General features: G+C 38.2%; 2 protein-coding genes across 2 annotated transcripts; both read left to right on the top strand.

Annotated features, from left to right (window-relative positions):
- Window positions 1-1711: 1711 nt before the first annotated feature.
- LOC147338292 (signal-regulatory protein beta-2-like) lies at window positions 1712-5221 on the top strand. The gene is made up of 6 exons (XM_086260589.1): window positions 1712-1754; window positions 1842-2171; window positions 4027-4374; window positions 4486-4608; window positions 4686-4729; window positions 4807-5221. Exons 1-6 carry the CDS (start codon window positions 1712-1714, stop codon window positions 4930-4932), a joined length of 1014 nt encoding a protein of 337 aa, XP_086116715.1. The 3' UTR covers window positions 4933-5221.
- Window positions 5222-7990: 2769 nt separating this feature from the next.
- LOC147338293 (signal-regulatory protein beta-2-like) lies at window positions 7991-11116 on the top strand. The gene is made up of 6 exons (XM_086260613.1): window positions 7991-8057; window positions 8167-8496; window positions 8741-9082; window positions 9267-9392; window positions 9481-9524; window positions 9603-11116. Exons 1-6 carry the CDS (start codon window positions 8015-8017, stop codon window positions 9732-9734), a joined length of 1017 nt encoding a protein of 338 aa, XP_086116739.1. The 5' UTR covers window positions 7991-8014; the 3' UTR covers window positions 9735-11116.
- The last annotated feature ends 355 nt before the right edge of the window (window positions 11117-11471 follow it).

An 11471-nucleotide genomic window follows, 5' to 3' on the forward strand; every position in this document is an offset into this window, starting at 1 on the left:
GTTGGGCTTCATTTCTGTGCTGAACAGTCATTTAAGATTAGTTAGTAAATAACAATTAGTTAATGTTGTTCACGAGACTAAAGCAATCTCACTGTGGTAATGTAAATATAATATGGCCAATATTATATTATTGTCAGATTATTATGATATATATATATACACACATATCACTGACTTTCAGCTTGTTGTGTTTGTGGATATATGACTGACTTTAATAATTAAACATTCGCACATAAATAAGTGACGTCATATTCAATACTTTTGACAGTTCACTCTTCGGCCGCTCCATCTTATTAGGGAAATTCCATATACATACATGTCAATTTCAAGACTCAACCCCATCATTTAATTTGTTTTTGATTGAAATTGAATATTACTCGAACTCTCTTAAATTAACTTCCAATATAAAAGGTTTATCCTCGATTGAAATTCATTCAGAAATGTGTAACGAATGAGCTGTCACAACTTTCAAATACAAAGTATTTCTTTTTTATCCTTTATTTATTTATCCTTCTTATTTCATTGTACTGTATATTGTTACTCTTATTTGCCTTGTATGTCTACTGTACAAATTGAACTGGAATGACTGACTGTTCGCTTTATAATTTCAATAAAGTTTTGAAAAAAAAAAACCAACCTCTTCGGCCGCTCCCTTCTGCCGTATTTTGCCGCAAAATTATCCACACCCACCGCCGCGCTATGAATTGTGGGATATATGGGACCACGAAGCGTGCACCGGACCACGCTTGAAATTTGGGGAAATCGACGGTGCATTTGGAGTATGCATTTGAAGTACACTTCGAATTGGGACAGCCGTCGTCGCGTGGTGGTGACGTAACCGCACTTAAAATGCGTACTTAAAGCGTGCAGTCTCTTAATTGGGACACAGCCTTTTACATGGGTGACAGGGAGACAACCACTCATTATCACACTGACACGTGTTACTGAATTTAGAATGACCAATTAACCTAACACCATTCATGTCTTTGGATTGGAGGATGAAGCAAGAGTATCCAGAGAGGGCATGCAGATATAGGCCCCAACCTATATTTGAAACCCAAAACCTATTTCATGTCAGGCAGAAGTACTAATCACCAAAGTACCCAACATCTGAAGACTTTAGACTGATTAGTAAGATGGAGTTATGTGATCTAATATGATTAATAAAAAAAGATCTATGCATTTGTTTTCATATTTTCACAGAATTACAAAGAATACAGTCTAGCTGTGGGACTTCACAAAAAGAATAATTTGTGCAATATGTGATTGACCAATTGTAAAGTAAGCAACCTCTGACATCTGTATGAATAAATGCATATAAAATCTTTGCTTGTGTCTTCAGCGCACAGTAACTCAGGTAACATAAAAAACAGAACTTTCTGAGGGGTTTTAAGTATAAAAAGCTCCTTTTAAATCCAGCATCTAACTTGGTTTTACTGGCTAAAGCTAACCAAGCAGAAATGGAACAATGATGAAACACAACATTCAATAGAAAATGAATTAGATTATAATTTAAATGAGTGACTGAATGAGAAACATTTAATTTGCTCTTCAAATACGTGGATGCAACCAATGTAAGAGGGAGAGCTCTTGAATCTGTATTCAGAGATAACCAATCAGATCTATTTGAAGGGTGACATAAAGGGCCCATGTTTCAATGCCTCCCACAGTCAGTCAAGCACCTAAGTCCATAACACAAGGCCTTTACAAGATGATCAGATTATGGATTGCACTGCTCTTTGTTAATCGAGGATGTAAGTGTTTATACAATTTTTTCCCACACATGTAAGCTGTTTCCTGCATTGCTTTGTCTGACTTTTAGATTTTCGTTTTCTATTTAGCTGCACTCGTTCCAGTAACTACAGCTCACCTCGGGGGACCTGTAACCTTCACATGTGTTCTACCCAAGACTGAGACTGGCCGCAGAGACATCCACTGGTATAAGCAGAGTCTTGGAGACACTCTGAAAATAATATGGACACTAAAGGAATCTGCAACACCTAGGTTTGCACCTGAATTTGATAACTCAAGATGGGAGGCTGATTATGATAAAAATGTTAGCAACCTGACGATTTTGAGAACAAATCAAGAGGATGAGGGAATCTATCACTGTGGGTTCACAGAGTGGCTCCAAGATACTACATGGACGGGGACATATTTGTTAGTAAAAGGTAATAATGTGATTTCCTTTCATGCAATTTTAAGATGTTATAAATGCACTTTATAAATGTTAAGAAATGTTATCTCTAAGTACGATTTTTCTTTCCCAGTTGGACATCATCTATATTTCTCAAATTTCTGTATAAATCCAAATGCATCTAAATATATTCATTGTAATCGTTAGACTGAATGTTACAGCTAAAGTTATATTTGAAATATATATATATCAAAGTCAAAGTCAAAGTCAAAGTCAACTTTATTTGTCGATTCTGCCACATGTACAGGACATACGGAGAATAGAAATTGCGTTACTCTCAATCCCTAGATAAATAGCAAATGAACATTTAAATATATTTAAATATAAAAGTGATTAAAAAATGCAAGTAAAATAATTAAAAAGTAAAAATTTAAATAAATACAATTTTACATATAACAAGAAAGCTATATAATATACAATATAATGGGTAAGTGACATTGAGTGTAAACCAGGCAGAGTAGTGCAAATAGGCAAATAGTGCAAATGGAGATTTGGTAATGTATGGTAAGAGAAAGTGTAACAACAAAGTCTTATGAGGTAATGGCAGTCCAATGCTCCACAAAGTGACTGGTAACTGGTGCAGGCCAGTGAGTGAGTCAGAGAGTGTGTGTGTTTGTGTGTGTGTGACAGAGTTCAGTGAGACCGTGGAGGAGAGAGGGGAGAGGGGGCAGAATCGGGAGGGAGTTAAGCTTCCTGACAGCCTGATGGATGAAGCTGTCCTTCAGCCTGCTGGTCCTGGCCTGGAGACTCCGCAGTCTCCTCCCCGACGGCAGCAGCTTGAAGAAGCTTTGCATTGGGTGTGTGGGATCAGCCGCTATGCAAAGGGCTTTTTTAGTGAGACGGGTGCTGTAAATGTCCTGGAGGGAGGGGAGAGAGACACCAATGATCCTCTCTGCAGCTCTCACTATGCGTTGGAGGGTTCTATGACAGGACGCATTGCAGGCTCCAAACCACACAGTGATGCAGCTCGACAGGATGCTCTCGATGGTGCCTCTGTAGAAAGTGTGCATGATGGGGGCTGGTGCTCCTGCTCTTCTTAGTTTGCGGAGAAAGAAGAGACGCTGCTGTGATTTCTTGGCCAGTGCTGTGGTGTTGTACGTCCAGGAGAGATCCTCTGTGATGTGCACACCCAAGAACTTGGTGCTGCTCACTCTCTCCACAGACGCTCCGTCAATGGTCAGAGGAGCATGTTGGGTGTGCATTCTCCTGAAGTCCACAACAATCTCCTTCGTCTTCTCCACATTCAGAGAGAGATTGTTGTCAGCACACCACGTGGCCAGGCGTCTCACCTCACTTCTGTAGTCGGTCTCATCCCTGTTGCTAATGAGACCCACCACCGTTGTGTCGTCCGCAAACTTGATGAAGAGGTTGGAGCTGTATGATGGGGTGCAGTCATGGGTCAGCAGAGTGAAGAGGAGGGGGCTCAGCACACATCCCTGCGGGGCCCCCGTGTTTAAAATGATGGTGCTGGATGTATTACTGCCAACCCGTACTGCTTGAGGTCTTCCGGTGAGGAAATCCAACAGCCAGTTGCACAGTGAGGTGTTGAGCCCCAGCTGGACCAGTTTTTGAATGAGCTGTTGGGGGATTATGGTGTTGAATGCTGAACTGAAATCTATGAACAGCATTCGAACATATGAGTCATTTTTGTCCAGGTGTGTGAGTGCCGAGTGGAGTGCAGTGGAGATGGCATCATCGGTTGAGCGGTTGGGCCGATAGGCAAACTGGAAGGGATCCAGGGAGGGGGGCAGGACAGTCTTGATGTGTATATATATATATACAAATTTTCTTTGTAGCATCATTTGTTAATGCGGTTTCATATTCCAAAGGAAACACCCAGAGGATATCAAACTATACCGTTGTTCAGGAGAAGACCACCCGTCTAGGAGACTCAGTGACTCTCCAATGTTCAGTTCTCTCCAGCTCAGTTAATAAGACATGTCCAGGGGGTCTTGAGGTATTCTGGTTCAAAGAAGGATCACATAGATCTCATCCTAGTATTATCTATACTAATGGAAACGGACATCATGAATGTGAGAAAAGATCAGAGACTGAAAAGAGCTGTGCGTATCGCTTCTCTAAGAACATCAGCTCCTCTGATGCTGGGACTTACTACTGTGCTGTTGCCACATGTGGGGAGATATTGTATGGAAAAGGAACTAAACTGGACATTCAAGGTACCAGTTTCTCTCTCAGCTTCTCTTTCTGTCTATTGTTTAGAAAATCAGAAAAATAAGTGATTGTGTAACTTTAATTTTGTCATATATTTATTTTTAATATTGTCCCAGGGTGCAGCGTGTGGTCACAGAGTGCCACAACAGTTATTTTTCTGCTGTGTCCTGTACTGGTTCTGATTGTTATTGCTGTCCTCGCTTACACAATCAAGAAAACCAACAGTGATTATTGCAAAGGTAGTTGGAGTTATTCAGAGTTCTAGATGTTATGAATCTTACATTTGCATTAATTACTTATATGTCCTATATTCAAGCTGCTGTCCTGGAGAAAAACTTTGGTGATTTGAAAAGCCAACAGGTAAAGTACCTAATGGTAGAGTGTGTTAGATTTTCAAGTTTTAATGTTTATAATATTTTTGTATTGTATTTTCCCAGAAAAAGGACACATTGATGTTTTCTGCTGTTGTGTTTACGATGATGAAGGCTGACAAATACAAAAGACAGGATGCAGTGAAGCGGCAGCAGATCTACATGGCTGTCAAGGCTTTTGGACTGGATTAGATCTGTTTACCACCCCATCATCCCTTTATGTCATATAACATTGTGGATATTTGCTTAAAGCGAATGAGCTATAATGTGTTGTTGTTCTATACCTCTATCTATAAAAATGTGACCGCATGCATACTGCAACATTTCTAGTGCAGTCTTATGATGAGTTTTTATTTCTTTTTTCTCATTTCATTTAAGTCTATATTGAAACCAGTACTTAAGAAATCAGTGCAAAACAGACATTACTGAAGCTGATTACACCATGACTGAAAAGTCAAAGTAGTTAAAGTGCATACCACATGGATGCTCGCATCATTCCCCTACTGTCTTCCCATTCTGTTAAAAATAAAAAGTGACTGGAAAAGGCGAGTTCAACTGGAAAACCTGATATGTTTGAATTTATGTCATTAACATCAGGTAAAGTGAAACTAGTGCAAAGTTGTAATGTTATGCTTTTCTTTAACAATATATTCCAACATTTTTCAACAGATTTTGAAAAATGTAAGATTTTTTTTAGCCAGGAGTGCTGGCTTTAATTATTTCTTTGAATTGTTCTTTTTCCAGGGTGAAATGATTGTGCAGCATGGATTTTTAATGACTTTCATGCTGTCCTCCCAGGAGCCCAGCATGAGTAGAAGTCTCTTTTTTCCTCTTGTACTTTCCCATTGTAGTGTATATTTCAGTGGGTTTTTTTTCTGTAACGCTACCGATCTCCGACCTGTATCCCCATATCCCCATGTGATGTCTGTGTTGTGTGTGGTCGGGGGGCGGGGGTCCTATTTCACTGCAGGGGAACCTGCACGTGGCGAATAAAGCCTTGCTTGATTGATTCTTAAATATTTTTGTTTTATTACCTAAATCTTTCTACTGTCTGTACAAATATTTAAGTCTTGAATTTGAGATGCAGCATTTTATTTGCTTTTTGGATTTTCTGTCACTTTGGCACATATATCTCTGTTGAGGAAGAAGCTTTCAGGTCAGTGTGTTTATGTGACACCTCCAGATCGGTGTGTGTTTTGTGACACAGTGAGAGTGGCGCTCTGAAGTAAGCGTAGAGGATAGAGAGTGTGACCACAACCATTACTGGTGCAACTGTATCTTACCGCTTAAATAACTGACAAGCAGACTGGGTGGGTTGTCTCTGATAATGTAGAGTTTGTAACTGTCCTTTGTAAGGAAAAAGATCAAATGACAAGATTTCGAGTATTTTAATATTTTGATCAAGTGCAATAAAAATCAGAAAACGACAGAAATGAAAAATGTCGCAAAGTATTTCAGGCAGACCAGTTTTAGGTTTTTGATACAGTAAATCCTACAATTACATAAAATGCAGTCCACTCATTACCTTTTTTTTTTTTTAAATTTACCCTCTCCGTTGGTCTTCCAGTTCAGTTCGTTGTTGAAGTGGACATTCAGGTGAGGACTCCTCCCTGACATCAGCATCCTGTTCCAGGATGACAAGGGCTTTATAATAGTACTCTTCTCTTTGAAGTTGAACATTAATCCTTTGATTTTATCCCTGTGTAGAATTAAATGATTTCTCTCAAGGCACACCCCAAAATATTCCTCTAATGTTCGGCATTCCTCCACCTGGCTGTCAGTTATACAGCACTGCAGGATCGTCTATAGGGAAAATGACCTAGAATTGTTTTGAAGTATGTAGAAGACAAACAGAAATGGAACCAATACTGAGTTTGTTGACCAATATATATATAAGATAATAAGAGAATGCAAAATCACACCTTTTTCATAGCTGTTTTGGGTTTTTTTTTTGTGAAAACATACTAGGGGACAATCCGAGTTACGATTAGCTAGGTAACCCTCTCACATATCATTTACCACCCTCTCACATATCAATCAATGGCATTCTTCAATCTCATTGTAATCACCTACTTGAATTTGCGAGAGATTAACATTAGACCCACTACCTTCATGTAACCAACAAATATTTCAGCTGCAGCCACCTGAAATGTTGAAATGCAAATTTTATAGATTTTTTATGGTCGCTGCTCTACATTGTCACCTGTCACTTCCTTTGGAAATGCTCCTTTAATCAGTTTTGGCACTCACAATCTTAGCAGTTGCTACTTATAACGTAAAACTTGGAGCTATACAGCCTTGCATGGAGCAAGCATAACATTATTAGAGCTTGACCTACAAAAAATCTGATCCATCAGCTATTTTTTTAAATTGCCTAAAAAAGGTTTCCCTAACATTTGGTAAATGTAGTTATTTGTGGGCCATATCACTGGATATCTGACACTTTGCTTTATTTTTTTGTTGTAAATGGAACAAAATGTTTGCTGGGGAAGATATGTCCATCTGTTTTCTTCCACTAAGACAATGAAAGTAAGGTGTAATCGGAGAGGACATGCAAACTCCACATAGAAAGGCTTTGGTCTCAAGTCAAACCTAGAACCTTCTTGTTGTGAGGTAAAAGCGCTGACTACCACATCACCATGCTGCCAGATAAAGGGACCTATAACTGCTATAAAAATAAATGCATTTGCTTTTTGATAGTGTAGTGCACAATAACTCAGCTAACATAAGAAACAGCTTTCTAAAACATTTTAGTGGTGTAAAATGGTCTGTTCAGATGCAGAACCTAACCTAGTTTTACTGCCTAAACCTAACCAGGCAGGCGAAAATAAAAACATGTACTGGGTCAAAGCAAAGCTTTAAGATGTCCCCAGATAGGACTTGAATCCACTTACATACCTAGATAAACATTTTAAACATTTTAAAGTAGAAAGAAGCTCAAGAAGTCTATTTAGAAATTCTGAAATGAATTATTGCCAGAAGGTAGAAACAAATGACAAATTAATCATTGGAGAACTTGCTGGAAAAACTTTAAAAATGCCTTGTATTATGCTTAAAATGAGTGACGAAATGGCTAAGCAACAGACGCTTTACTCCTCAAAGACCTGGATGAAACAAAGTGACAGGAAGTTCACTTCATTCTCTGATTCTGATCTATATATTCTGTGATAACCAATCAGCCAATCAGATCGGTGTAACAGTTTGACATAAAAGGTCCAAGTACCTCCTACAAACAGTGAGATACCTACAAGTCCATAACAAAAGACATGTCAAGATGATCGTGTTATGGGTTACGCTCCTTCTTCTCCATCAAGGATGTAAGTGCTTTTTCTGATTTCGTTTTGAATACATGCTGTTTGCTTGGTGGTTTTCCTGTGTCATTGTGAATTAATGTTTTAGATTTCTGTGTGTTTTCTATGAAATTAGATACACTTGTTCCAGTAACTTCAGTTCAACTTGGGGAAACTGTAACCATCCCATGTCAACTGCCTGTGATTGAGACCATTCGTAAAGAAGTCCACTGGTACAAGCAGCGTGCCGGGGACACTCTGAAAGTAATTTGGACAATAAGGGAATCTACAACACCTGACTTTGCACCTGAGTTTAATAACTCCAGATTGAAGGTAAATCACAATAAACACTTTACCAACCTGACCATTTTGAAGACAAATCAAGAGGACGAGGGAATCTATCACTGTGGATTCACAGAATGGCGTAGGAATACTGAATGGACCGGGACGTATTTGTTAGTAAAAGGTAATGATGTGCGCTTCTTTCATGGAGTTTTGCCACATGCTTCAGTCTGTAAAATTGTAAAGTATAAATTATAACAACAGCTTATTAATTGTCAAAAGCATGATCAGAAAACAGTTAATATACTCATACAAATGTATTTTAATTTACATTTAATTTGCATCTAATTCATTTTAAAGACACATTTTATAGATGCAGTACATGAATCCTTCACAATGTGCTTTGTTAACACATTTTTATTAATCAGGAAACACCCAGAAAACATCAAACTACACTTTTGTTAAGGAGAAAGTCCATCCAGGAGACTCTGTGACTCTTCGGTGTTCAGTCCTCTCCAGCTCTGACAGAAAGACATGTCCAGGAGGTCACAATGTGTTCTGGTTCAGGGAAGCAAATACATCACATCCTGGCATCATATACACCGCTGGAAACAGACATCATGAATGTGAGAAAAGATCTGAGACTGAGCAGAGTTGTGTTTATCGCTTGTCTAAGAACATCAGCTCCTCTGATTCTGGGACTTACTACTGTGCTGTGGCCACATGTGGAGAAATATTATTTGGAAATGGAACAAAACTGGACAGTCGAGGTACCTGTGATCACATTAATGAATGATAATATTCTCCAGTCCAGAACATCAGTCTATAGTTTGAATATTAAATATTGACTCACTTTGGTTTTACATTAACAGTAATCTAATCTGAAGGTGATATTAAACACAATTTAGTGTTTGTCCAACATAACTTGAGTTTTTACTTTTAATATTGTTTCAGAAACCAGAGTGTGGTCACAGACGGCCAGCAGCACAATTTTTCTACTGTGCACTGTCTTGGCTATAAGTCTGATTGTTATAGTTGCTCTCATTTGGATGATCAAGAAAAACAGTGATCACTGCAGAGGTAATTCAAATTGCATTGTTCTCTATGAAAAAGAACCACATAAATCTTACATTTATATTAATTGTTACCTGTATCTTCTATATTCAAGCTGATATCCAAAGGAAATGTTTTACTGATCAGAAGAAACAAGAGGTAAAGAACTTTTTGAGCTTTTTGTTTTTTCTAATATTTTGAGATTTCTAATACATTATATTTACTCTGTTTTCCCAGAATAAGGACAGATGGATGTTTTCTGTTGTTGTTTTTACCACAATGAAAGCTGATGGATGCACAAAAAAGTATGCAAAACCTATGAAGAAGGAGCAGATCTATACAGCTGCCGAGGCGTTTGTCTTCGGTTAGGCATATTTACCAGTATTTGATATGAAATTACCTAATTGATGTTTGCTTAGACATAGTAGGGTTTTTGCTGTTCTTCTATATATATATTAGAGTTTAAATGTGTTTTATAGTAAATGCATCTTGATGATGAAAATGTTTACTTCTGCATACAGCTATATTAACAAAGTATACCCTCTTTAAATTCAATGGTCTTTGGTTTTATAGAGGTAGCAAACTTGCTTAAGATCAATTTCAGTACCTGCTTCTACTTTTCCTAATATATCCTATGGAAGGATTCAAAGTCTTTTATTCTGCATTTTAGCTTAATTTTTGTAACATAAATATGATACAATGTAATGTTTTGTCGTTCATCTGAAGTTGCATTTAGATCATTATGAAACCTGCTGGGGATGTTTTATTTTATTTTATTTTTATTATGTGTCGATATACACCTAAGAACTGAAAAGATTAACATTCCTATCGTGGTGTGATCATTTGTGGTCTGATTGTTGCTTTTCTCTGTCATGTTTTCTTACTTCCTGTCTCATGTCCCGCCGTTAAAGAAGCTTCAGATTTATTGAACAATATGGATGGATTCAGCCAGGTGACTCACATGTCATACAAGTCTGTAGATTTAACATTATACAAAGCGAACAGCTATTTTCATCTGTACAAAAGACAATGAAATGTGCAACAGTGAGCAGTTAAAAGGACGTTTTCTGCATCATTCATGCATCTTGTTGTAATGAAATATCCTTTCTTTTTTTGTTCCATATAAGTGGCATAGTATGTTTGTAAGGGGACATTTGGTGAACACATCTAAGTAATGACATGTATGTTGGTGCAGTGAATCAAAGTAAAATGCATTTAGTTCAGTTACTGTTTGTTTCATTGCACCAACATGAGTGAAAGCAGTACAGGTGGCTTACACTGAGAGTTGTGAAAGTCCAATCTAACAGCGTCCACATGGTCTGGTGGTGACTTTCTGTCCTTGTGAAGTGTATAGGAATTTCTTTTACTTATGTATTAATCACATTATTTTATTGTATGATGCCTTGGTGCCACTGGATTTTAACAAGTCTCACACTCATACAGTAAGACAAATGGTGGGGGTGTAGTAAGGAAGTTGTGAGGAAGCAGACAACTCCACAGGAAGAAACTTTTGTCTCTTCGAGGACTCTGGGAGGTAGCAAGGGAGTGGGAACCTTAAGGTGTGAAACAGCTGTGTACTGCCTTTTGTTCCTGGAGAAGGTATTTAACTGAGAGCCATGCTAGACTCAGGGAGACTCTGCTGACCGTCTGTCCCACGATCATGCAGGGACTTCATCAAGCTTGGTTGTCTGTTCTTTGTGTGTTTGATTAAAGAATGTTAGCTACCGCTCACCGCTCGTCTGCAGGCTTCATTTAAATGGAAAACTTCCACAACAGAAGCAATGGTAAATGCATTGGTTCTTATAAACTACTTTTCTACTCTAAGTACTCAAAGCTCTTTATACAACTTCTCTCATTCACCCAAATATTTTTTTTCTATGATTTTTCTAAACAAGTTCTTTCTGTCTAACATTCACACACATGACATATGCATTGGCTGCAACGAGGGGTTAGCATCTTGTCCAAGGATATGTGACACAAACCACAAACCTTCTGATTAGTAGATGACCTGCTCTACCTCCCGAGCTACACCCGCCCCAAATTAACACTTAAACTCCCACTCCTACGTAGTTCACAGTCTGAAATCACAGGCATTTCAGATTGTAT

This window comes from Aulonocara sp. 'chitande type north' Nkhata Bay, linkage group LG2, assembly GCF_057382095.1.
Source record: "Aulonocara sp. 'chitande type north' Nkhata Bay isolate Kocher_YH1m ecotype deep benthic linkage group LG2, A_spYH_male_GT1.1, whole genome shotgun sequence".
NCBI classification, from domain to species: Eukaryota; Metazoa; Chordata; class Actinopteri; order Cichliformes; family Cichlidae; genus Aulonocara; species Aulonocara sp. 'chitande type north' Nkhata Bay.

What these genes read in the sequence shown, in the direction of transcription:
- LOC147338292 (XM_086260589.1), top strand. Translation starts at nt 1,712, where the DNA reads ATGATCAGATTATGGATTGCACTGCTCTTTGTTAATCGAGGAT. An exon ending in CAACAGTGATTATTGCAAAG is followed by an intron (nt 4,609 to 4,685) that starts GTAGTTGGAGTT and finishes CCTATATTCAAG; the next exon opens with CTGCTGTCCTGGAGAAAAAC. An exon ending in GTGATTTGAAAAGCCAACAG is followed by an intron (nt 4,730 to 4,806) that starts GTAAAGTACCTA and finishes GTATTTTCCCAG; the next exon opens with AAAAAGGACACATTGATGTT.
- LOC147338293 (XM_086260613.1), top strand. Translation starts at nt 8,015, where the DNA reads ATGATCGTGTTATGGGTTACGCTCCTTCTTCTCCATCAAGGAT. An exon ending in GACGTATTTGTTAGTAAAAG is followed by an intron (nt 8,497 to 8,740) that starts GTAATGATGTGC and finishes TTTATTAATCAG; the next exon opens with GAAACACCCAGAAAACATCA. An exon ending in CTGATCAGAAGAAACAAGAG is followed by an intron (nt 9,525 to 9,602) that starts GTAAAGAACTTT and finishes CTGTTTTCCCAG; the next exon opens with AATAAGGACAGATGGATGTT.